Source organism: Dromiciops gliroides, chromosome 1 (assembly GCF_019393635.1).
Source record: "Dromiciops gliroides isolate mDroGli1 chromosome 1, mDroGli1.pri, whole genome shotgun sequence".
NCBI classification, from domain to species: Eukaryota; Metazoa; Chordata; class Mammalia; order Microbiotheria; family Microbiotheriidae; genus Dromiciops; species Dromiciops gliroides.
The window spans coordinates 695,517,720-695,544,970 of record NC_057861.1 but is presented as its reverse complement, the minus strand read 5'-3'; the positions used below and the strand labels follow the sequence as shown (position 1 = coordinate 695,544,970).

The 27,251-nt window shown below is 41.7% G+C and overlaps 1 protein-coding gene across 1 annotated transcript in view; it reads left to right on the top strand.

Moving 5' to 3' along the window:
* ACVR2B (activin A receptor type 2B) overlaps positions 1 to 10,356 on the top strand; it is a 90,634-nt gene extending 80,278 nt beyond the window's left edge. The window contains exons 4-11 of the mRNA XM_043976605.1: positions 868 to 1,016; positions 1,735 to 1,878; positions 3,229 to 3,372; positions 3,588 to 3,736; positions 6,309 to 6,423; positions 7,994 to 8,132; positions 8,387 to 8,517; positions 9,959 to 10,356. Coding sequence (XP_043832540.1) covers positions 868 to 1,016; positions 1,735 to 1,878; positions 3,229 to 3,372; positions 3,588 to 3,736; positions 6,309 to 6,423; positions 7,994 to 8,132; positions 8,387 to 8,517; positions 9,959 to 10,153 — 1,166 coding nt within the window. The 3' untranslated portion in view covers positions 10,154 to 10,356. The remainder of the gene's footprint in view (positions 1 to 867; positions 1,017 to 1,734; positions 1,879 to 3,228; positions 3,373 to 3,587; positions 3,737 to 6,308; positions 6,424 to 7,993; positions 8,133 to 8,386; positions 8,518 to 9,958) is intronic.
* The last annotated feature ends 16,895 nt before the right edge of the window (positions 10,357 to 27,251 follow it).

Genomic DNA, 27,251 nt, shown 5'->3' with positions numbered 1-27,251 from the left:
CACTCCCCCTAAAAAGATCACACAGGGAGTAAGAATTTGAATTCAGGTCCTCTGACTCTGACAGTGCTTTTTCTGCTAGTCTCCTCTCTTTTTCGGTATAGCCAAACCAGAAGGCTTTGCTCATGATTGGGCTTAGTAAAGAGTGGTGGAATGAAAAAAAGAAGAGGTTTCCCCAACAGCAGTGAAGATAGTATGATGATATTGGATAGGGAAGAAATAAATCATTCTATTCCATTTGGAGTTAACTGACCATCGACCCCTTCTCCCTCACCTCTAAAAATAGAGTTGGCTGTGTTTTAAAGATTATATTTTCTGACTGTAAACCTCCAAATGTCATATAGTGCCTCATTTTTTAAGGGGCAAAGGGAGGACTGGAAAACCCCTTATTCTCTCTGTTGGCTATTGTCTCCCCCATCTTGATTGTAATCTCCTTGAAAGCAGGGGCTTGTCTTTTGCCTCTTTTTGTATCCCCAGCACTTAGTTGGTATTTAATAAATGTTTATTGATTGAGTGACATGGATCTACCTATATAATTTTTATAGGAATATCTATGTGTATGTGGCATTTATATATTCTAATATAGCCATCTATGCATAGATGCATATGATATGCACCTGGGAATAAGCTCCTAGCATGTATTTTCCACTCTGGGCCTGGCATGAGGCATGTCAATTTCTTCTGCAAGTACTTTCTCTTGAATTGAGAGATAGTTAGTGGGGCATCTAGCCTTTTGTTAGCCTTGCTAGCCTCAAAGAAAAGACTAGCAAGATGGAACAGCAAAGGCTGAACCAGGCAAAGCGATGATGCTGTGGATGGGAAGGGGGCAGCTGCTTCAATATGTGAACGAAACCCTTTTTATCTCTGCAGTTACCTATGAGCCACCCTCGACTGTCCCTCTGCTCACAGTGCTTGCTTATGCCTTGCTGCCTATTGGAGGCCTTTCTCTGGCCATTGTTATTGCATTTTGGATGTACCGGCACCGAAAGCCTCCCTACGGTCATGTGGATGTCAATGAGGTACTTGGAGGAATTGAGGAGATCGAGACCTTTGGGGAGAGAGGGGATGGAGGGAAGCCTCTAGAAACTGAAAGAGAGAACATACTTAGTTTCTTCCCCTTCCAGGGAAGGGACTTTCCCAAAGATGGATGCTCTTGCTTTCCTGTGCCCATACCTCTAATATTTGTGAACACTTGTGTTTCTCATGTAGAGGACAATGAAAATAACTCATTCCACTGTCCTTCCCTTGAGCCCTTCCCACCTGTGCCCCTCCTGGGTCCCGAATAGCCCATTGTCAAGGTCCATGAGCCAGCCAGAGATTCTTCTCACTGTTTTGCAGTAAGAAAATTGACTGCCAGGGGGCAGCTAGGTGGCGCAGTGGATAAAGCACTGGCCCTTGATTCAGGAGGACCTGAGTTCAAATCTGACCTCAGAAACTTGACACTTACTGTGTGACCCTGGGCAAGTCACTTAACCCTCTTTGCCCCCCACAAAAAAACAAAACAAAAAAGAAAACTGACTGCCTACGTTCATATGGTAGGACATGAGAGCTGGAGGGTGGAGTCAGGACATGAATTCTGCTCCCTAATTTCTAGCCAAGGCTTTTTATACCCTAACCCTTAGACATCCTTCCCAGGGCCTTAGCATGTTATTAACCTTAGCAACACATGAAAGGGAATGTTCTATGATTCTATAGACTTTTGAACGCTTTTTCCTACTAATCCCTTTGTTATCTTAGGACCCGGGTCCTCCACCTCCTTCACCACTTGTTGGCCTGAAACCATTGCAACTGCTGGAGATCAAGGCCCGGGGACGTTTTGGCTGTGTCTGGAAGGCTCAGCTTATGAATGACTATGTAGCAGTGAAGATTTTTCCATTACAGGTAACAGCAAATCTGGTTTTAGGTATTGTGTTTCTTAGACAGATACTGACAGAGTTCTAGATGTAAATAGTGATCAGATGAGATAATTATAAAGCGCTTAGCACAGTGCCTGGTACATAGTAGTCACTGTACAAATGCTTATTCCCTTCCTTTTCCCTCTCTTCCCCTCCCCCCTCTCTCTTTTCAGGTTTCCTGAATAAAGGGCCTGAGCTAGGATGGTGTGTGTGTGTGTGTGTGTGTGTGTGTGTGTGTGTGTGTGTTTATAGAAGAGGCGATAAAATAATGAAGATAGATCATAATAGTAGGTGATGGAAATGGAAAGAAGACATCGGTGCCTTAACAGAAATAGCAAAGTTGGGGAAAATGAGTACATTAGCATAAGGGTAATGAATTTAGTTTGGGGTATGTTGGGTTTGAGGTGCTAGTGGGAAATGTAGGTAGAAATGCCCAGCAGATAATAGGAGAGATAGGACAGCAAGTCTAGGAAGAATTTGGAAGTCAACCACATTGAAGTGCTTAAAGCTATGAGAGGAATGGAGTTGACCAGGAAAGGGAGGAGGAAGAGAAGGTGAAGTACAGAATCTTGGAGGTTCCTCAGGGATGTGGGAGTAGGATGATGAAGCCCCAGGAGGAATCTGAAGAAGAGCAGTCTGACTGTCAGGAGGAAAATCAGGAGAGGGCAGGGTTGTAGAAGCCAAGAAGAGAAAGAGTATCCAAAATAAGCTCGGGGTTAGTAGTGTTCATTGATGCAGAAAAGTTAAGGGAGTTGAGAACTGAGGAAAGGCATTTAGACTTGGCAGTTGGAGACCCTTGTTAACCTCAGAGAGATTCGTTTCAATAAGTGGTGGGGTTAGAAGCCAGACTGCAAGTGGGCATTGATCACAATGGAGGCACTCTAAAAGTCTAGCACTTAAAGGGAGAAGAGTTGTAGCTTTGGGTGATGGCTAGGTTGGCTCAGGGCTACGTCTGACCTTATTTGTGGCTGGGGAAGGGACCAATAGAGGGAGATATTGCAGATTCTCGGAGTCCCAGAATGAGAATGGTAGGTGGATCAGCAACGTCCTTCACATTGTCATATTGCTGCCTTTCTCCCAGATGGTCTTTCCCAAGAGTATCCTTTCTGGTTTTGGTTTGGGGAAGGATTTATCCTCCCAGCTAATGCTTTCCCCTTTCAGGTTATCTGTGTACCTGCTTATCTTCCTTTCTATTCCAAATGCTCAGTAGAGTTCCTTCCGCCCCATAAATGCTTGTTGATGGACCGGAAAAATTTGGGGGCTGCTAGGATGTCTACAGCACCACTCTCAGGATTAGTCCATGAGGTCTTAGAACTGAGTATTCTCTGTCCCTTAGGACAAACAGTCCTGGCAGAGTGAACGGGACATCTTCAGCACGCCAGGCATGAAACATGAAAACCTGCTCCAGTTCATTGCAGCAGAAAAGAGAGGTTCCAACCTGGAGGTGGAGCTGTGGCTCATCACGGCCTTCCATGACAAGGTGATTCTGACATCTTTCTCCCCCCTCCGATGAGTTAAGAGGACTCATAACCTCTGCCCTCCCTGCCTCTTGGGCATCCGGGACAAAGTGGCCCCCTTGGCCCAATCCCCAGTCACAACCTCCAGGACAAAGTTGAGTCTGAGCTCTTTTGGGTTTGTTTTTTTCAGAGGTATGCCTTCCAGGTGTCTGAATGCTCACCACCCTACTTTTTTTAGGGTTCTCTCACAGATTACTTAAAAGGGAACATTGTTACTTGGAATGAGCTGTGTCACGTAGCTGAGACCATGTCCCGAGGCCTGTCCTACCTGCATGAGGATGTGCCCTGGTGCCGAGGAGAGGGCCACAAGCCAGCCATTGCCCACAGGTATGGAGAGGGGAAAAGGAGGAATAGGGTAAGATGCTAGGATTGGGGTGAAGATTGGACATTGGTGGAACAAATGGACCAGCTGGCATTTGCCCATAGATGGAGCACAAGGGTGTGTACCATTGACATGCTTTCTGAGTAGACTTCAGAGAGGTATGTTCACCCCAGGATATCCTCGTGGGGTTGATCGGATGGGATGGGGATGAAGTTAACATCACTAAAACCATCTCATGCTGCTGTTGAACTGACACTGACGTCAGTTCTATTGACTCTTCCCTCTTCGTCCACTCCCAGTCTCTGCTCTGACTTCTTTCTTGAGTGTGGCAGCAGCTTCTGGTTGATTTCCAAGTGCCCTCTAGCGGCAGGTTGGTTTCACATGCTATTTTTAAATAATTAGCCCATGCTTTTTTCCTTTAGTAGATGGCCTTTATTTAGGGTTCTGTATTTATCTTGGGGAGTGGTGAGGAAGGAAGCATTATTTCAGAGTTTACTCCTTTTGCTTCTTTGCCTTTCCTGAATTCTGGGTGGCTTCTGGACTTCAGTGGGAGTTGGGCAGGGGAAGTAGGAGAAAAGGTATATGATGAAGTTAGAGATAGGGAGAATTGGAGGTATAATTTACTACTTTCCTAAGACATAAAAGAGGATTTGTAGGTATCCGGCTCTTTGTTTGCACACCCACCTGTTCCTAAGTCTGTGTGTTAAGGACTGTATTTTACATAAATAGGCATGTGCATCTGTATAGGTATGCATATGTGCTCACATACACACCTATTATTGACATAGAAGTTAATATAATTTAGCTTTGAAAGGACCTCAGGAATCACCTAGACCAAGTGTTCTTAACTTGGTAAAGTTAAGAACACTTGGTAAAGCCTATGGTCTGCATCTCCGAATGTTGTTTTTAAATAATTGAAGGAAATACTCAATTTTAGTTAGAAGTTACTGAGGAAAAAAAAGATGCAATTTTTTTCCCTTTCCAAATTCATGGACCCCCTGAAATATATGGGTTCTAGGCTAAGAACCCCTGAACCAGACCATCTCCCTTATTTTGCAAATGACGAGGTTGAGGCCTGATATTTGCCCATAAATTAATAACAGGTCATCCAGATCTCCTGACTCCCTCCAGATCACAAGGACAGCTCAATATTTATTACACTGTTATTATATTAATTTAACTTACCTGTTAACTTACCTTGGTTCAGGGGGAGGACTTCCTTCCCAAACCTTTATTCATTTTTGTAGCCATTGTTCAGGACTTGGGAGGACTGAGTGGTGTGCATGGGGGGAAGGAGGAGGGAGACTCTTGGCATCTGGGACTGATCTGTACCTCTAGACCGTAACAACAATGCAGTCAGCTTTCAAGTACTCTTATTTTTATTTCTTGGTAGATTTTTTAATCTTTTTTGTTTTGTTTTGTTTTTGTGAGGCAATTGGGGTTAAGTGACTTGCCTAGGGTCACACAGCTGGTAAGTGTCAAGTGTCTGAGGCCGAATTTGAACTCAGGTACTCCTGACTGCAGGGCCGGTGCTCTATCCACTGTGCCACCTAGCTGCCCCTCTTGGTAGATTTTTTTTTAAAAGTTTAAGCCTTGGGCCCATATCTCTAGACTCTTAGGAGATATGTGCTTATGGGAATTCAGTTTTAGCTGAATGTGGTGATATGATGTATCATTTGAAGCCAAATAGGCATTTCTTTCTTTAAACACTGTTTGGGATTTTTTATCTTAAGTCGTCAGTCAACAATCATTTATTAAGCTCTTGCTACGTCCCAAGCTCTATTCTAGGGGCTTAGGATATGAATGCAAAAGTAACACAGTTCCTAACCTTAAAGAGTTTACATTCTAATAAGGGGAATCAACATGTTTGCAGTAAATATAAGATATATACAAAAAAATTCACAGTGTTTGGGGGTGGGGATGCAAAAATCTTAGAAATGGAAAGGCCTCCTAAAGGAAGTGGTACAGGGGTACAGGGGTTAGGCATAGGTGGAACTTAAAGGGGGTAGTTAAAGTCTAAGAGGTAGAGGGGAAAAGAGTGAACATTCTGGGCATGGGGGACAGTCTTCAACATAAAGGGAAGATGTAATGCACATATGTGGAACAAGAAGAAAGCCACGTTTGGTGGTTGTGTAAACTGCATAGGGAAGGCTCCAGGTGTTGCGCAAAGTTCCAGGATGAGGCAAGCATAGTTTGGAAGTCAGGGAGCCAGGAACAGAGCCAGGAAAGGAATGAAATCTTCCAGGACTCCTCCAAAAAATGGGAGACTCTGGAAGAAACTCACTAATGGGAGAAGGGAATGGGCCTTATAGGAGGGATATTTACAGGCTGTCATGGGCACAGGGGTGGTCCCAGGGAAACTCCAGGGTAAGCTGTAAGTTTTTCCAGACGAGGGCTAAAGATAAAGACCTGGGAGTCATCTGCATAGTTCAGGCCAAGCACCAACTCAGAATTCTCATAAAGCCTGGATTCCAAGTCAGCCCTGCTGCATACAAAAAGGAGAAGAGAGACGCAGCTCAAGGTATTCAGTGTTTACCTTTGAGATCTCAGCTTAGCTTCTGTCCTGACTTCTTTTAGGGATTTCAAGAGCAAGAACGTCTTGCTGAAGAGTGACCTCACGGCTGTCTTAGCTGACTTTGGACTGGCTGTGCGGTTTGAACCAGGAAAGCCACCAGGGGACACCCATGGACAGGTGAGCTCCCAGGGTGGGAGGCCAGGGATGAGAGCCGGTTTGTGGGAGGCTCAGGCTCACAATTAGCTCTGGCTGGGCCACATCCCAAGTCCCTTCCTCTTCCTGCCAAGCAACATAGCCTTGGTCTGGAAACCACCTGTCATGCCTACCTGGACCAGATATTACTGAGAAGAAAATGTGCTGGATGAAATCATGTCATAGATTCTGCAATCAGATACCAATGACTGTGATTATGTGAACTCTCCCATATAGCTTGAACCCTAGTCAACTCAAACACTGATCTCTCTGTCTCTGTCTGGCTGGCTCCTCCTCTCTCTTTCTCTCCCTCTCTCCCCCTTCCCCTTTCTCTTCCTCTCCTTTCTTTTCTCTCTCCCCTCCCCTCCCCTCCCCTCCCCTCCCCTCCCCTCCCCTCCCCTCCCCTCCCCTCTCCTCTTCTCCCCTCCCCTCTCCTCTCCTCCCCTCCCCTCCCCTCCCCTCCCCTCCCCTCTCCTCTCCTCTCCTCTCCTCTCCTCTCCTCTCCTCTCCTCTCCTCTCCTCTCCTCTCCTCTCCTCTCCTCTCCTCTCCTCTCCTCTCCTCTCCTCTCCTCTCCTCTCCTCTCCTCTCCTCTCCTCTCCTCCCCTCCCCTCTCCTCTCCTCTCCTCTCCTCTCCTCTCCTCTCCTCTCCTCTCCTCTCCTCTCCTCTCCTCTCCTCTCCTCTCTTCCCCCCTTCCCTCTCCTCTTCTCCTCCTTCTCTTTGTGTCCCTCTACCCTTTTATGCAGAATACCTAGGGGCTAGACTTTGGGCAAAGGGTATATCCTAGCAAGGAAGTCTGAGGTGTAACTATTATCTTTGTGCAACTTTCCCTTAAATCATATGAATACCTACCATGCTTAAGGCTGACTTTTTATTTTGGCTGAGGCACTTTGGCCCTCAAATTACCCTGGAAAAAGAAAATTAAGTGGGAAACAGGCAGCACAATACACACTGGGACTTAGGACAAAGAATTGGGGAACCTCCTATCCCATTACCCATCTTCTTATGAATCACAGCAGCCTATCAACCTGCTGGTGAATTCAAGCTCAGGTAGAGGGAGAATAGGCAGAAAATACAGATCACTTAACTATTAGCCCATAAAAAAAATAATAAAACAGATAATTTCTTCTCCCCCTAGCAAATAAAACCCTTTATATATTCCAAAGCCAAGTAGTATTTAAAAATTATTCTTGGTTTTTGGATTACCTTGTCAATTGTTGTACTCTTAATGTGGAATGACATTCCTTATTATCACAGATCCTGTGCATAACACTGGCTCATTCTCCTGTTGCGAATCATGCAATGTTATAGCTAGAAGAGACCTTAAAGGTCAAGTCCCAACTTGCTCATTTTACAGAAATGCAGAATGACCTATTCATCTCTTGCTAGGTAGTTGGGGGACAGAGACAAGATTTGAACCCAAGATAGTTTGACAACATGGCCATTGTTCAATCTGTCAGATCACTTGCTTTTCTCCTAAGTCTCCCTGCCTTGGTCCCTTAAGCATATCCTTTTTTTCCCTCTCACCCCCTGCTTTTGTCATCTGTCTGATATAGGTAGGAACCAGGCGGTACATGGCTCCTGAGGTGCTGGAGGGCGCAATCAACTTCCAGAGAGATGCTTTCCTGAGGATTGATATGTACGCAATGGGGCTGGTACTATGGGAGCTGGTGTCTAGATGCACAGCTGTGGATGGTGAGTGTCTGAGGACCTGTGGATGGGAGGGGTGATTCTCATTATGCTTGCAGCTCCCTGACTCCAGGGACCATGTCTGCTCTGCACACTGGGACTTTGTTTGGTGCCCAGGACAATGTCATGCCACCCTAGTTTTGATTTTATCTCGCCCTGCCAATGACTGGTGACAGTGGCAGTTAAGGTAGGATTGATGGGTGCAGGTGTCCCCTCTGGGCATGAGCCATGACTCTGCTTTTGTTACCTACTTTCTGCAGGGCCTGTGGATGAGTACATGTTACCTTTTGAGGAAGAGATTGGTCAACATCCATCCCTGGAAGACCTGCAGGAAGTGGTGGTGCATAAGAAGATGCGCCCTGCCTTCAAGGATCACTGGTTGAAGCATCCTGTATGCGTCTTTTCCTCCCCCCCCCTTACTCCCTGCCCTTTAGTGCAGACCTAGATATGGGGAAAGGTAGAGGCGAGATGTCATGTTTTATAAATGCCTATGTATCTTTCTTTCTTTTTTTTATTTTTGGCGAGGCAATGAGGGTTAAGTGACTTGCTCAGGGTCACACAGCTAGTAAGTGTCAAGTGTCTGAGGCCAGATTTGAATCCAGGGCTGGTACTTTATCCACTGTACCACCTAGCTACCCCTAAATGCCTATGTATCAACCCAAAAGATTTGTCTTATTTCATTAGGGTAAGGAGGAACAGCATTGAGTTGTTTCCAGCCAAGGACAGAATAAAAATGAGTGACTCATTGTCCTCGGAAGGCTTCTTATTATAAAAGTTCACGATTTTCTAAATTATCTATTCATTGCTTCTAGAGCTGGAAGAGATCTTAAAGATCAATTACTCCCAACTTCAGAGGGGCAGCTTTTAGACCAATGTGAGGAAATACTCCCTAAGAATTCACATTGGGGGCAGCTAGGTGTCGCAGTGGATAAAGCACCGGCCCTGGTTTCAGGAGGACCTGAGTTCAAATTTGGCCTCAGACACTTGACACTTAGTAGCTGTGTGACCCTGGGCAAGTCACTTAACCCTCATTGCTCAAAAGTGAAGTGGGATGGCTTGTTGAAGGATATAGTGAGTGGTAGGTCTGCTACTTCTGTGGAAGTTTTCAAGTGAAGACTTGATGAGTACTTGTCCATGATGTTATAGAGGGAAGTCTTACATAGATACAGATTAGGGTTAGACCTGGGGTTTCTTTCTAGACCTGAGATTCGATGAATGCTCTACCAGAATCTGGGTATTGAGGTGTGTAAATAGAGGAACCCCTAGACCTATATAGAAAGGTCTAAGTTTGATTGGAATACGTGACTTGATTCCTCCGTAGGCTGTCTCCGGCTCTTCAGCCTCTTCTGCTTCTTTCACGTCATTTCTGTTTTTGAAAACAGACTAGATTCTTTCACTCTTCACTGTCAAATCCAGCAAGTTTTTAGTTATGTGGGCAGGGGAAAGACCAATCAGTCAACAATCATTTATTAAGGATGCACCATGTTCTAGGAACTATGCTAAGTTCTGAGGATACAGAGAAAAGCTCCCCCACCCCAAGTGGCCCAGATAATCCCAAAATAATTTCTGTTAGGCTTGGGAGTGATTGTGTTATTATTACTGTTTTTGTCTCAGAGCTATGCTTCTCTCAAGCTGTTTCCTGAGCCCATATTAACTGATTAAGAGGGGTGAAGGAGAGCACAAATTGGGGTTAGTCATTCATTTGCTGTGGGTAATCTAGCAAGTGGATCATGAAGAGTTGACTTTGCACTGATAGACAAGACTTTGTCGAACCATTCCCAGTGAGGTTCATTTCTCTTTTTTTTTTTCCTGCCCCTCCTCTTGCTATGCAGGGGTTGGCACAGCTTTGTGTGACGATTGAAGAATGCTGGGACCACGATGCCGAGGCCAGACTCTCTGCAGGCTGTGTGGAGGAACGTGTTTCCTTGATCCGCAAATCTGTCAATGGCACTACCTCGGACTGCCTCGTCTCGCTCGTGACATCTGTCACCAATGTGGACTTGCCCCCCAAAGAGTCGAGTATCTAAGTCCTGGGTCCTATTTGTCTTTCCAGACTCAGTGAATTTGAAGAAGAAAAAAGTAAAAAATAACAAAAAAAAACAAAAACAAAAAAAATCCATAAAACCAACGAACACATGAATGCAGCTGCTATTTTATCTTGACCTTTTTATTATTATTATTATAATTATTATTATTATTATTGTTATTTTTTGATTGGATCAATTTTTACCAGCATATTGTTCTACTGTATTGAAAACAATGGACATCTCAGCGAGCATTCAGGTCCCGACTCATGAATGCAGAAACGGTGCCCTTGCCGCAGAACCTCAACAACCTCGTTTTCCGTTTGTGATTCAGTTTTTTAGGTTTTTCTTTGTTGGTCTGTTTTCTCCGCAGAACATCTGTGACACAAAGAAACCATCTCCCATCTTAGGAAACATAATGCTGCAAACTTTGGAGGAAACGTTAAAAGACTGTTACAAAAGACACCTTTCTCAAAAAAGGTGGTCCTTCCCCCAGTCCACCCTTCCACAATCCCCCACCCCCTTTAAAAGAATTTTTGTTTCTCTTATTAGACAGTGAGCTTCAAAAACAGCAGATGTGTCTTTTACGGATCTAACGGGTGTCATTGTAATGGAGGAAGAACCAGGAAGAGGATGTTAACTCCTGGGATATGGGGGTTGAAAGGGGGAGGTTGGTGCTGGGGGTGGGGTAGGGAAGGGAGCGACGTTGGACTTTGCAGCATTTGGAGAAACATCATTTGTTATGGAGCTACTTCTCAGGTAATCAGTGAATGAGGGGAAGGACAGAGCATTAATAGCAAACACAGAGTTTGGAGAAAGCACCTCAGAAAGCCTCAACTGCTCTTGGAGTACACAGGCAACGTGACTTCTTCCTTCTTCCATTGTCTTAGAATTGGATATAAGATGGGATGGGAAGTAAAAGGAAAATGGATTTCTCTCCTCCCCAACCAATTTCCAGATAAAATTCACTCTCATTTGAGAAATTTATTTTTTCCTCCCCTAAAAGAAATAATCACGAATAATTACTAACCACATATAATGTTATTTTTTTTAAAAAAAGAAATGCCCTGTTTTTTAGTTAAGTATTTTTTTTTTCTTGAGATGGATAAATTGAAAAGACCTTGCCTCCCCTGGAGCAGTTCAAAGAATAACCCTACAGGATTGAATAATGGCATGGCCTGAACAGTCACTTAAGATCATTAAAAGAAATACAGTAAAAAAAATTTTCTGGGGGAGGATAGGGCAATGAGGTTTAAATGACTTGCCCAGGGTCACACAGCTAGTAAGTGTCAAGTGTGGGAGGCTGGATTTGAACTCAGGTCCTCCTGAAACCAGGGCCGGTGCTTTAATCACTGTGCCACCTAGCTGCCCCAAAATACAATAAAATTGCTAGCTCTGTTAGGAGAGATTTTTATCTGGAATGAGGGAGAATGAGCTGGACCTTTGGCCAAGGACCACAGCACTACTTTAGCACCCAGGAAACATCAGGAGGATGACAACTTGGTGAGGGGGGTGGGGATAACGAGAGCAGCCAGCATGATGATTTTTAACATCTTTTTTTTTTTTTTTGAAGTGGCTTCTTGATCTGGCTTTCTCTAAACCCTGTGATGAAACTTTGTCTTAAAGTGGTGCATATCTTAAATACCGTTAATTCTATTATGCCATAAATTTGCTCTAGTCAGTGAATGTTCCTAATGCTGCTGATTCAACATTTAAATATTTTTTAATTTGGAAAACATGCAATGTTTTAAAATACACATTCATACATACACACACACACACACACACACACACGCACGCACGCACGCATGCACGCTACGTGGCTTCCGAGGTTTAAACTGAAAAGAAAAAAAAATTAAAACTTCATGACCACAGACCACCTCAAACCAGAAATACCTCAGAATTTTCTACTTGTATGAGTTTTATTATATATTTTGTTGTGTTGTCTTGTAGTAAGTATATTTTAATGTATGTTGGCTTTTATGACAAGGGAGTTTTAAAAAAAGAAAAAAATAGAAAAAAAGTTCCAAAATCTTTTAGGAAGTGCTACCATTTTTTTTGTTTGTTTGGTAATGACCCATTGTAAATAACTGTGTCTGGTTTTAGAATGATTGCCTACTTAAGGGATCCCTGGGCATTAGTCACTCTTATTTGCGAAGGCTGTTTCCATTCTTTGTTTCTTGGGTCCTTTTTATTAAAAGACAGTACATCTTTTTATCTTAAGGGATGGAGAGTTTGGGTGTGTGGAATGGGGAAGTGATTTTATTGCATTAGAACTGACCTTCAGTGAAAAGTAGCATCCTTTAAAAAAAAAATCATTCGTTGGCATTTTCTTCATGCCTTGATTATCAGAATGAAAACTAACTCCATTTTCCCTCATACTAAAAAATATAGCTCTTGGACCTATTAATTGTGTGTATTTCAGCAAGGGATTTCACTTTAAATGACACTTCTTATGAGAGATTACCAGAGGAGATAGAATAGAATAGATAGACGTGTGGACAAATAAATGCATGTCTGTCATATTTGTCATTATAAATACCCACTTATTGTGACTTTGAGGCTATCTATAAAAAGATAGTATTCTGGGAGCAGTGGTTAAATAGTTTCCTCAACTCACTCATTTGCAAACCATGGCATTTTTGCTTGTTCTCTCGTGTCCGCATGCATTCAGAATACCACACACGCATCACTGAATTTACGATGAATGGTCTGTTCCTGAAACAAGATCCCTGCAGGGATGTCTTGATGAAGGTAGCATGGTTGAAGAATGATTTTGTAAAGTGGTTGATTTGGGGCCGGTTATAAGGATTTTATTTGCTCTGTGAGTATATGTCTACACAGGGGCTTGTGTATGTCAGTAACTCTTGTGTTAAGGAGTTCCATGGGGTGTGTGAGTTCACTCCTTACTACCTTTCAATATTTTCCTCCTCTTCATCTCTAATATTACAGGGGTTTGAAATATGGGCCATTCAAGGTTGTTTCAGCGTAGGACATGGGGGTGGGAGTGGGGAAGGTGTGCTGTCTTTTTTTTCTGTTATGATCTCTGTGGTGTTTGGATTATTTTTTTCATTCAGAATTATTCGTAATGGCTAAAATAAGCCTTACAGCAGTTGCTTTTTTGAATCTAATTTCTTTAAGAAGCTTTAAAATATTTATTAAAAGTGCCATATATAATTTTGTTTAGCTTTCTCTGTTACTCAGTGTCAGTCATCTCAACCTTCTCATACAGAAGGATAAATTAAAACACGTAAAAAAAAATGTAGCTTCTTTTTACTGCAGGGAATTGTTAGATCACAGGTCCTTGTCATCAAACACTGAACAAATAAGGCCTTCAGGTGTTCTCTGGCTTTAAAGTTTTATGTAGGTGGCTTTTGGCTCTCTTTTCACAAGTGGGTTTCAGCAGAATCCATGTGCGCAGTTTAGGCGATAGCATTTGATAGTGGCTGAAATCAGAAGGGCAGTTCCCTGAAGGTAACATGGTAGAGTCTCCTTGGTAAACGGTCCCTGCTGACTACACTGAGAAAGGTTGCTTTCAACAGTTGCTAAATAGGAGCCTCTGGAAGATAGCAGCCGCAACGTTCCTAGTGTTGGATAAGGTGGTCCTGGATCCTGTACTTCTCGGGCTTGTTCTGCCTGGCTTGGTTGTGCTGTCAGAGGTGCAAATCTGACATTGCCCTGTCATTTGGCCAGTGGTACAAAAGTCACTCTTTGCAATAATAATCCAGACACAGGTCTGGATTTGGACAGTTACTTTGGTGCAAAGGTAGTATTGTATTGCCTCCCAATGCTGCCAGGCCATGAGATGGAACATCCTCCTAAGAGTCTTTCTCTGTTTTGTGGGAAGTTGCTATCCTATGGTCCAGAGCTCCTTTCTGCAATTCCTCCATGAAAGACTGACTGTGTGTATGTGTGTGGGGGGGGGGGGGGCGGGATTCCTTCCTCCTTCCACTGCCTTCCTCATAAAGAATTGTCCTGACAAAATATGCCTCCTGTGTGTCAGCACTGAAGTGCTAGATGCAGAGTGAGGCATGTTTTCAAACTTGGCCGGTTGTCAGATTGTTTGCCTTGACTGGACTTAGTCTTTGCAAAGAGGGTTATGTCATTGTGAAGTGGCAGGGATATTTTTTGGAAAAGCATCCATAACGGATTATTCAAGGAATTTACCTGACTCCTAATTTTAAGGAACCCAAACCAGTCTTGGTGTTTTAGTGCACTGACCCATACATCCCTGAGGACTGTTCTTTTCTGTTAAGAGAGTTTGTGAGACACGTGGGATAAGTGAGGAGGAAAGGAGAACTAGGTGCTTCCAGGAATAAACATTTCTAGGCCAGAGCTCTTCAGTTCATATCAGCTTATTATGAAGTTGGAACTTTGGCGGGATGAGGTGAGGGGATTCTGGCCTGGGAAGCTCCTATTCACGAAGGCATTTCTGATGTGCCAACACTCAGTTTTATAGTACTAATGATTATATGGCAGGAATATTGTAGAGCTGAGCAATCCCTGTTAAGTGTTGCCCCCCCTCCCATGGAGGGGCCCAGTGGAAATAGCACAATCCTGAATTGGGGGTGGGGTGGGGGACAAAAGCTAAGACACTGAAGAGCACTGTGTCTCAAGGAAAGTCTCCACCTAAAATGGTCACGTCTCATCAGTGGCAGTCAGTGTCAGAGGTCCTAGGGGAGAAAGGCATTCATGAGTCAGCTGGGTGGGTGAAGAATGTTTTATGAGGACATCAGTCTTGGTGGATAAGTGTTCAACTGACTCCTTAAAGAAGGACCCTGAATCATTATCACCATCAGCAGCAGACCTTAGGCAAGTGCACACTAGCATTAATATGGGTTCAGGCACTGTTGCCACTTGTAAAGCCAAGGCCTGTTGGCTCAGACCCTGATACGGAGAGGATCCCAGTGTTGGTGCACCCTTGGTTCATCAGTCCTTCCTTATTTTACTGTGATGTCAGCTTTATGCCTGCCCAGGGTCTTCAGTTTCTCTGTTCCTTAGTGGCATTCCCATGGTCTATTGCACTAGGCCCCCAACTCTCTTTTTTCCCCATTAGGAATAAGTCTATAATAGCTCTGCAACTTGGATACAAAATTGCCCATCTCCCCTCCCATAACCACACATTGAGAGAAGAACAAAGAATCTCTTATTTTTAAACAAATTGGTTACCAACTAACAGAACTACCCATTCTGCCACGGCTTCTTTTTTTCCTGGTCACCAAGGTCCCACTGGAGCAGATGTTCTCTGTAATAATGATGAACCATGACCACAGGAGTGACAGGTATGTTTGTTCTATCTTGGGGACCTTCCTCTGCCGAGTGCCTAACACATGGAGGATCTCGTTCAGAGAGCATTTTTCATATCGTCTCATCCAATGAGAGTGAAATTGCTTTGTCCCAAGAAGTGTAAATGGGTAATAGAATGAGCCTGCAAATAGTGAGACCCACTATAATCTGTCCCTCTTGATAGTTGGGCGTTGTTTTGTTGTTGTTGTTGTCATTGTTTTTTCAGAATGGGACTTGAGTGTTGCTAGCACTTATTGGTAACGTGTACGTTTGTGACTGGAAATTGTTGTTGCTAATGTCCTCTTGGCCTACCTATCTGGGTTTTCTGTCTCAGAAATGAAAAGCAAATAACCAACCCCTTGTTTTAACTAGTTATTTTACAATTTACTATGGGCCAAAAAGGCATTTTTTTCTAAAGAGTTCATAAGAATTAACCCAGTTTGAATATCTGCTTTTTAAGCATGATGGGTAAATTTTCATAAGGACTAGTATTTGGAAAGAAAGAAGAGACAGGTTACATTTTAATGTTGCTAAATCTATTGGTCGTAAACTAGAATTGAGTATAGATATTTACCAGTCTACGACTTTTTTCTAGCACACAAGACAGGAAAATGAAGGTTGCTTATATAGTTTTTCCATTTGTTCTGCATTGCTTCTTTTCCTAAGCAAGTGGCTGTTCACAAGGCTATCCTAATTAACACAACCACACCAGTCACATCTAAGCCAGCACGAAATTAGAGCTATATGTTCAACATTAATTTTTAACATTCTTTTATTTCCAAAAGGATAGCTTTCAGTCCTTAGAAATCAGAAAGTCATATATTCAGGCTGATGGTTCAGAAGAATTTTAAGTCATGATCATCTTAAGTATTTTGAAGAAATGAGCACACTAGTGCAGGCCCAGTAATTCAAGCAAAACATTATTGGTGGTATTTAAAAATATTTAATCTTCCCTTTGATTTGGGTGCTCAGGAATTTTTTAATAAACTGGGGGACATGGTTGTCACAACCAAAGGGAAGCTTATAAATCTGCCCTGAAAATAAAAACCTCTTTTGGGGATATGATGGATTAGTTTTTTAGGTAAAGAAAATGAAATAATAAAAAAATATCCATGAGATTTAAATTATCTTTGAATTATCTTTGTTGGTTTTTCCAGAAAATGATTTTGTTGTCTTATTAGCCCTGGGGTCCTTGACTTAAATACAAACAAAATACCAATGTAGTAGTGGTATAATTTAGTATTTATATTTTAAAGCCCATTTTGAATGGAGTTTTAACAGTTAACTCAGTTTTGACAAGATTTTGAATTAAAATATTCCTCCTCACTCTTTGGATTATTGCCAAGAATTTAATATTTTCTTAGTATAGTATATTCCATGGATGATTTTCTGATAGGAGCAGCTCCAACTTTGTCCCAGGAGTGCCAAAACCAAGCACTTGTATTTCTACCCTATGATACTCTACCCTATGAGAGATCATGATCTCTGTATTAAGTGAAAACCTCTACCTATATCTCTATTGATTTTCATGAACTATCCCTTGTCCCCAGGGAATATACCAGGATTAGAGGGCATTTTTGAGACTGATCAAAGCTTCTAGCAGTATGGTCACATTTTTGCTTTGTTTTTCAGAATGAACTACAGAATCTTAGGTCTTTCTGAATTCTGAGGAAAGAGACACCTTGTTCATAGGAGATAATTTATTTTTTAAAAAAGAAATACATTTCTTTCCCATGAATTAAAAATAAAATCCTTTAAGTCAGAGATGTCAAATAAGTGGCCGAAACCATGCATTTGGGAAATATTTAACAAAATAAATAAAAATACAATCAAACATAGAGATATCACATTTTAAAACTAAGCTGATATGAAGCCCACATGGGATTCTGATAGACATATTAGCAGTTCCTATTTCTATTTGAGTTTGACATCCCTGCTTTAAATGGTCCCATGAAACAGAACCCAGGCTAGTTGTGGGGCGTGGGGGGTGAGGGATGGGGGGGGAATGTGAACATTAATACAGAAGGTCCTTCCTGGAATGTTTGGCATGTGGCCCATGGTAGGTAGCACTATTGTTAGGTAGGACTGTTCTGCTAAGCAAAGTTACTGGCTAATATAGGCCTAGGTGCTAAGTAGATCAAGACCCTTCTCCCTTGCCCCCAAATCTCTTTTGCATTCAGAATATTATTTAGAAACATTGTAAATAAAAGAGTAGGTTATATAGAGAAATGACACTTGAAGTTTTACTTTAAAGAATATATATCTACATATATATTTAGTTACATAAACTAGCAAGAATTCTACACCTTGCGGATTGTTTTATACCACAGATTATTTTTATAAAGTCTAATGTGTTTCAACAAGAATGATTTTGTAATCAGATCAACTGAAAAATTTACCTTTCAAAGTGTGCACTAGAGAAAATCAAAGGTTCAGAACTTTAAAAAACAAGACCTAGCATGACACTCTTTGGGACTACAGTCTGTTTTAATATGGTTTTATTTGGCCATGCCCAACCCCATAGAAAATTCTGTTCCATATAACATAGTAACTTGTGGTTTAAGAGTATGATATGGAGAGGAGTGGAAGAAGAGATCTAAAATTCTTAGTAGCTACAAAGGAAAAAAAAAAGGAAGATTTGCCATTTTGATACTAGATATTCTAATTAGGGATTGAATTATTCTTTTGGGCTATATACAGTGATCCAAGTCAATGGAAAATGACCAATTCTGACAGTAACAGCGATTGTATGTGCTACTCGGATGTAATCTGTAGAGATTTAGCCAATGGCCTTAGAGACATCTTTGAAATCTATTGCCTCTAGAAGATCAAAGGAGCATTATAGGGTGAAGACTTTAGAAGACTTACAGATATATCCACCTTCCCAAGAGTTTAGTTTCACTGCCATATTAAAGGGAAAATTTTAGTTTGGACTTGGGTTTTTGTGATGAGTGGAAGGGTTGATGTATGTGGTTTGGGGTTAGAGCAGGAAAGGGGCTGGGAGGGGAGGAAGGAGTTTAATGTTAAAACCGATACAGAGACAATTTTCCTTTTTTACTTTAATTGCAAATTCTGGATCTCTTCTAGAACCCATGCATGCTTCTCTGTGCTCCAGAGTAGAAAGTGTCCTGGGTTGGGCCAAGGTTACATATACTATGAAGAGGTTTTCCTGGAGTCCCTCGGGTTCTCAAGTGTGTGGCAAGTGCATCGTCCTAGATGGGACTTGCTTATCTAAAAATTCTGGTTTGAGATAAAGCTGTACACAGCTAGAGAAAAGATTTAGATTTAGTCTGTCAAGTAATAACTTTGTAAAACAACCTGCTGTTTTCCCCCCTACACATTTCCCCAGTAAAATAACAATTTTTGTGATATCTAGCTACTTGCCCTAGAATGTAATTCTGTGTGCCTTTATTTTCCTCCCATGTAAAAGCAACTGCTGTAAGCTTTTCCTACCTGTTTTTTCAGATTCAAAACTCAGTCTCGCCCTCATTTTCCCCCATTGTTTCTGGATACAATCTGTGATCCAGGTATTTTAAGAACCAATTACCTCAAACCTTATGTTCAACAGTGTTGCTCTCTGGATTCTCCTTGATACCATGATATTGTAACATACACAAAAAAGGAACCATGCGATATTTGGGTGTTTGGGAGGGGTTTTTTTATGGAATTATTGTTTGTTTGTTTTCTCCCTAACCCAAGGAAAAATAATACCCAAGTACTGAGAAGGGGGAAAAAGCTTTCTAATATTGAAATCAGAAGGGCTTTTTGGCTAGACCAATAATAACATAATGGTGGGTGCTTCAAGAGAGTTAACTAAAGTGCTTCCTGTTACTCTGCTAATTCTGTTTTCAGTATTCTAAGACCTGAAATAGGTAAAATGGCTAAATTGGCTAGGTTTGTATATAAATGATTATTTCCAAAGCTAATGGCTTTGTAGCAAGTTTTCAGTGATTAAAGCTCAAGTGTAGAACATTCCTTTAAAGGGTTGGCTCAAAAGCTCACCATGTACATATATATACACCACAGTGCATTCTGGAAAGAAGTTTGTAGCATTTGTCTCTGTGAAATGAAGCCTTGTGGGTTGTGGTTGTTTTGTCATTTGATTTTATTTTTAATCAAGATGGTGAATTTACATTGATATCTGAATTCCATACTCGGGGGGTAACAGTCAAACCCCAAATTCCAAAGTGGTAACTCAGTAACAGAGAGCTACCTGGCTATGTTGTTGAAGTTCCCTTAGAGCAGTGAGACTGTGATCTCAATGTTGCCTGGGCAAAGCTAGTGTGGTGGAAAGGGGGTGGAGAATCTTGACTTGGCTCTAGAACACTGATGAACCCACCTTTGGTGAAACTATATGGCTGACTGTTCCTTTTAAAGATCTGCTCCTAGTGGGCTGTCCAGAGAGCACTGCCACCAAACTTAAAGACATTTTTCAACTAAGCAAACAGTTTCTCCATAAAAAAAATACTTTCTCATTGAAATATGACCAATTTGAAGGGGGCGTAATTTGGGGGGTGGGGGAGTGGGAAACATTCATTTCCATTTTTATTTTTAAAGCATCAGTGTTCAAGTCAGTGTCAAGGGTTAAGTATGTAATAATGATAGTTACAAGGATTCTTCAATACATCCTTTAAAAAGTATTAAACCCTCCCAAGAAAGGAGGAACTTAAAAAAAAATTCCAGTGGCTTTCCACCCTCCCCCCCACCCTTTATTTTCTGACTTTGCGTAAAGATGCAAGCGATGGTACTTGGGATTTAAGGGTGGTGATGGCTGCAGATTTAGTGACATGTTCCTTATTTTAATTCTAAATGCCATGAATCCACATAGTGCCATTTTTCAACTGTCCCAAATATCTGCTTCTGAATTCTACATGATTTTAATAGTAGAGTCAAAGGCCTATTTCATCCTCCCTACACCAAGTGAATGCATTTCACATTTGTCCTTAAGTTTGACTAATTTTATGCAGTACTGCCAAATTTACCCAAGTTTCGTTTGATGTCAATTCTTGTGGAAAGAGCTCTCTACATGTGACATAAAAAACAAAAAACAAAAACAGTTCAACAACACAGCATGGTACAAAGTTCTTGAGATGGATTTTGGAACCAGTATGAAGAACTGACATACCTCTCCATTTGCCATTTTTAACAGTTACACATCAGTTTTTTACCAGCCATTTCTAAATTTGTGCTTTATTTGAAAGGAAAAGGGGGGAAACCCCCTAAGACTTGTGTAGCTTAGCATGTGTATGTCAGTTTTAGGATGGATAGCTAAGTCTTCTTGCGCTGTGTTCCTTAACTTGTATATAAAGAATCTCTGTGTTAGAATTGCGCAGTGACCTGCTTCTCCAGGATTTAGTTTGACAGAGCACTTAAGCTCTAAAGATGTTCAGTACATGATTCAGAACTGCCTTTGAGTTCAGCAAAACTGAATTGAGGAAGCTCTTTCAAATGGTAAAACTAATTGATGATTTCCGGTCCTTGGCTCCAATTCAATAAGTACTGTTTGTATACCAGGATATGTGAAATGTAAATGTTGTAGGTTATATTTCACTCGTAGCTTTGAAATAAAAATTTTGTAGAACAGAGATAGCTTGTACTACTGAGTTAACAAAAATTATCCTAAAGTATCCTGTTAATGCAAAGGAATACACAGAGTTAAGCTTATTGCTGTTACCCCCTTTTGGATTGAAAAAGTGTGCTGATTTAAAAATATATATATATATGTATGTATATGTATGTATATGTATATATATATATTATGTGTGTATGTATATATGTGATATATATATATACACACATACATACACACACACACATATTAAATGGCCTAAAGCAGACATCCATGTATTACAGTTGCAAACTGAAGAAATTTCAGAAAGGACATTGTATCATAGTTCCTACATTTGCAGTGGTTCTTTGTTCTCCTTTTTACTGTGGTAATTTTAGAAATGAGTATCAAGTTTGAAATGAGATCTGCCAAGTTGGGGCTTTGCTGCACTGGGTCCCTGAATAAACCAGTATGAATGTAGTCTTTGCCCTGTGTGAAGAAGCAGCCATGCCCCAACAGAATAGGAGAAAACCCGTAGAAAGAGCGATTTCAAGTTTATCTTTCTTTTGTATATGAAAATAAATGGTAAATTAAAAAAGAAACAAACAAACAAACAGCAGTCTGTGTTCTTTGTTCATTACAAGAAAGTGTAGACTTCCAAGGACTGAGCACAGTAATTGTAAAGGAAGGTGAGTACAAAGCAGGTGTTGGTATTCCTCCATCTCCCATCCTTAGATGTGTATCTGTTGGAGATCTATAAACTCTGCCTTCTAAGGACTCCCTTGGTATAAGGCTGCTTGGAGGAGAAGGGGGGGGTTTTCCCCCTGCATCCTTGAAGGAAGAGCCTTATTCTGCAGGGAAGCAGACTCCTGGGTGCCCTTACTGGAGGTCCCTTTGTCTCCTATTGTGTCTGGAGCTCTCTCTTTTTGGAACCCCCCCCCCAATACTTTCCTGAAGCAAGGCTTCTTGTCAGCTCATTTTAATGATAGCAGGAGAGGAAAGGGAATAAGCATTTATATAGTGCCTACTATGTGCTGAGACACTGTGCTAAGTGCTTTACATATAATAATAACTATCATTTATGTAGTGCTTGCTATATGCCAGACACTGCTAAGTACTTTATAGTTTACTCATTTGATCCCCAACAATCCTGAGAAGCAACTGTGCTATTACTATCTCCCATTTTATAGTTGAGGAAATGGAGGCAAACGGGGGAAGTGACTTGCTAGCTATTTGATATGATTTGCACAATAATCCATGAGGTGGGCAGTATTGTGACCCCCATTTTACAGATAGGGAAACTGAGGCAGAGGGCTTCAGTAACTTTCTCAGGGTCATAGCTAGTAAGTGTCCAAGTCAAGATTTGAACTCAGGTCTTCCTGACTCCCAAGTCTTACACTATCTACTATGCCAACTGGCTGCTTCCTTTTCATTTGTTCTCAGTGGCTTCAGAGAATTCATTCTTTCAACAGCTTGGCATAGAAGTGCAAATCTTAGCATTAAAGTCACTATACTGACCTGTCAGTATATCCTTTAGACCCTGAAAACTGAACTTGGGGTGGGAGGAGAGTGCCAGGGCTAGGCCACCCCTTGGAGCACAAGCTGTATATTAGAAGGGTACAAGGAGAGCTTTTAATATTACTTGTTATAAAGGGGAATTTTAATGCCAGAAAAAACCATCCCCTCTCATAGTACAGAGCTAGTTATTTTGTGATAAATGAGGTTCCAGGTATTTAATTGAAGGCTCAAAACCTCTATTGGACAGTGGTGGTTTTCAGGTCTTGTTTGGGGAGGACCAATCACTTCAATGAGCCTTTATTAAACACCTCTGTGCCAGGCACTGCCCCAAGGAACTTACATTCTAATTTTTAAGGCATTATTTTCTTCACTCAGCTTTTGTACCTTCTTTTCCATTTGGCCAATTCTACTTTTTAAAGACTTGTTTTCTTCATTAGATCCCCCCCCCAATTTGGCCAACTGTATTTTTTAAGGAATTATTTTCTTCGGTCAATTTTTGTGCTTCCTTTTCCAAGCTATTGACTCATGATTTTTCTTACATAACTCATTTCTTTTCCCATTTTTCTTCTGTCTCATTTGAGGAGCTTACATTCTAATGTGTGTGTGTGTGTGTGTGTGTGTGTGTGTGTATGTGTATGTGTATGTGTGTGTATGTGTATTAAAAATGCAAACGCTGAATAGAAGGTAACTTGGGAAGGGAAGACACCAGCAGTAAAAGCTTCATGTGGTACAAGGCGTTATAAGCTGGGGTCCATGAATTTAGGGGGAAAGTGTTGATAACTTTCAATACATTTAATGTTCTTTGTAATCCTATGTATTTTATGCACTTCAAACATTATGAGTCCATATATCTCACCAGACTGCTAAAAGGAGTCCATGACACAGAAGAAAAGGTCAAGACTGCTGATGTAGAAAGTGGTCCTTGACTCAAGCCTTGAAAAATCAGAAATTCCAGGAGCCAGAGTTGGGGAGAAAGTACATTTCAGGCAGAGTCAGCCAGGGCAAAGGCAAAGAGATAGAAGATGCACTATTGTGTGTTGGGAGCAGCAAGTGGGCTAGTATGGCTAGTATGTGTAAAAGACAGGAAAGGCAGGGGCCAGGTTGGGAAGAGATTGGTATCCTCAGTAGAAGAGTTTGTCCTTGAGGCAAGAGGGAGCTCTGATGTTCGTTCAATAGAAAGTCGACTATCAGATTTGTATTGAAAAAAGATCACTCTGACAGGTAGGTGTCTGGAGAATTGAGAAGAATGGGGAGAAACTTCAGGCAGAGAAACAAATTAGGAAGGCATTGCAAGAGTTCAGGCAAGGGAATAGTGGTTGGCTGTATGAATGGAGATTAAGAGATGGACTGAGAGATGTAAAGGTTGGAACTGGAAGATCTGGCAACTGATTTGATGTTTAGAATGAGTGGGTGTGAGGAATTGAAGATTAGACTGGGGTTACTAACCTGGGTGACCAGCAGAATGGAGTACCTTTGATGGTATAGGAAAGGTCAGAGGCAGCTGGGTGGTGCTGTGGATAGAGCACTGGCCCTGAAGTTGGAAGGACCTGAGTTCAAATCTCACCTCAGACACTTACTAGCTATGTGACCCTGGGCAAGTCACTTAACACCAATTGCCTTAAACATCCGGGGCCATCTCCAGTCATCCTGATAAGATATCTTGCCCCTGGGGGGGGGGCAGCTAGGTAGCACAGTGGATAGAGTACTGGCCCTGGAGTCAGGAGGACCTGAGGTTCAAATCCAGCCTCAGACACTTAACACTTAGTAGTTATGTGACCCTGGGCAAGTCACTTAACCCCAATTGCCTCACCAAAACAAAAAAACAAAAGATGTCTTGCCACTGGACCCAGATGGCTCTGGAGGGGAAAGTGAATTGAAGCTGGTGACTTTGCACAGCCCTCCCTCACTTAAATCCAATTTAGTGCAAGTCTTCTTTGAGAATGAAGGACAAAAAGTAACAACAAGGAAAGGTCAGAAGAAAGGTGGCTTTGGTGGAAGAATGATTTCTGTTTCAGACATGTTGAGTTTGAAATGCTTACAGGACATCCAGTTATAAATATCCAACAGGCAGTTAGTGATATGGGACTAGAACTCAGAGATTAGGGCTGGATATGTTGACCAGTAGGTCATAACAGTAGCAATGGTAACTGAACTCATGGAAACTGATAAAGTCACAGAGAAGAAACAGGGCCTTGGCCAGAGCCGTGGGAGGTACCTACATCCATGGGCATGATGTGGATGAGGAATAAGTGGGTTTGTCCAGGTTCTCTGGTTATGAGTAGGTAAAGATTTCTTCACCATGCCATGGAATTTTAGAACTAGTAGACACCCTCTTAAAATTGGGAAAGTTAAGTTTGGAGATAAATCAAAGGAAATGATACTTTTTACAAAGGTTAGTGCACTCTTAAAAGCTTACATTCTCCCAAAACATAATCTAAACTAAATATGTGTTAGTTGGTACATTAATGGATGATTGCTTTATAACGTATCAAGGGAAGGTTGGGATGGTGGCATCCAATCTATTCCTGTCCTGATACAAGGCAGTTATGTGGCTGCAAAGCCTTAGAAGGAAGAAGAGCTAAATTCAAATCCTGCCCCAGAAACTAGCTGTGTGACTTTGGGTGAGTCATTTTAACCCCTTTCAATCTTCATGTCCTCATTTATAAAACAAGAATAAGAAAACAGCTCAGGTTTGTCGTGAGATAAAACCACAGAAATATGATTAAATGCAAAACAGTTTGCAAGCTTTAAAATGCTCTATAAATAACAAGATATCATCATCACTTTTGATTGATAGCTGAGGCTATTTCCATAGTCCAGGTAAAAGGCGATGAGGATCTGAACAAGGTGGCAAGGAGGAGTAGTGGACATATGCAAATTAGTTTCTATTCTATTTCCACTCTCTTTTAAAATTTTCCTTTATCTTCCTTCTTCTCTGCTTATGCCTCATGCCCATTGGTGGCACTCATGGTGATGAAACCCAGAACTCAAGAAATTGTTCCCATGACCCCTAGAGAGTTACAAAGGCCTTCTAGCTAATGGCAGAATTGAATTTACCCCTGGGTAAAATTTAATCACAGTTTTTTTCTGCCTTATTTAATCTCCAGGACAAACATTGCTTTTCACAAAGTGGGTGCTTAGTAAGAACTTGCTGAATGAATCTTCTCAATGAACTAAGTAAAGCTACCAACATTGCCCTCAGCTCTTCTTTGACTGGCCATTTCTAGGTCCTTTACGACCTTCTTGATCCTTGAAGGGAGGGCATCCTGTGCTCAAATACTCCCTGTCATCATCCTGCTGTCCTTCCCAAATTCAGTCAGACTAGAGCTGGGATAGGGACCAAATCATTTCTGGAAAAGGTAGTTTCATGATCTTTGCTTCCCTCCTCAATAGTCTGGCAAATTTGACACAGATAGCAAGAGGCACTCTATAGGCTCTGTGCTGAACCCTCTTTTCTGTTCCTTCTCCCTTGGTAAATTTCTTCACCTCCCATGAGTTTAATGACTATGTCTGTGGAGATGACCTCCATGTTGACATCACCAGATGAATCTCCCTCTGGAACTCCAGTCTTGGATTACCAACTCTTCACTGGACAGCTCCACCGGAATGTGTCCCACAGGTATCTCAGATTCAACACACTGTGCAAAATGGAATTCATTACATTTCCTCCCCTCCCCCAAACCCATCCCTCCTCCAAACTTCCCTTTTTCCCCTGAGGGTGTCACTATCCTTCTGGTCACCCAGTTTTGCAATTTTGAAGTCATCCTTGATTCTTTCCTCTCTCTCTCACTTCCCATTTTTTGATCTTGCCAAGTCTTAGTGATTCTACCTTTCCAATGTCTCTTGTAACTGTTGCCTTCTCTCTGGGCCCCATTCTTGGTCAGGCATTCATGTCAAAACACATGGCTCGAAGGCCCAGGCTGACCCACAATACTCATGAGTGAGGCCAAAACCAGATTAAGATGTAATGGGGGGGGGGGGCAGCTAGGTGGTGCAGTGGATAGAGCACTGGCCTTGGAGTCAGGAGTACCTGAGTTCAAATCCAGCCTCAGACACTTAACACTTACTAGCTATGTAACCCTGGGCAAGTCACTTAGCCCCAATTGCCTCACTAAAAAAAAAAAAAAATATGTAATGGGGGGAGGAGCTAGGTGCTACAGTGGATAAAGTACCAGCCCTGGATTCAGGAGGACCTGAGTTCAAATCCAGCCTCAGATGCTTGACACTTACTAGCTGTGTGACCTTGGGCAAGTCACTTAACCCTCATTACCTGCCCCCCCAAAAAAGATATAATTGGGAAATATCTAACAAATTAAGATACAGCAAAACATAGATGTTTTAAATAAACAAAATGTTTAATGTTTACAATATATAATTAATTATGTAAAATGTAATGTTTACATTTTAAAATTAAGCCAATATGCTATTACCTTATGGATTAGTGCCCCCCCCATTTCTCCTTGACTTTGACATCACTGACTCCTGCCTCCCTTTGCAAACATTTCTTACTATATTATTAACCTTCACGTAATGTCTGTTTTAGTCAAACCTAATTTACTAGTTTTTCTCTATACATGACTTTACATTTCCTACTTCAGTGTTTGCCTGGGTGACCCCCCCCTCCATCTCTTCCTTCAGACTCCCTAACTTACTTCAAAGTGTATCTCAGGTTCAACTTCCAAAATGAGACATTTTCTGATCCCCTCAGTTGTTAGTGTTCTCTCTGTTGTTCATTTGTTTCAGTCATGT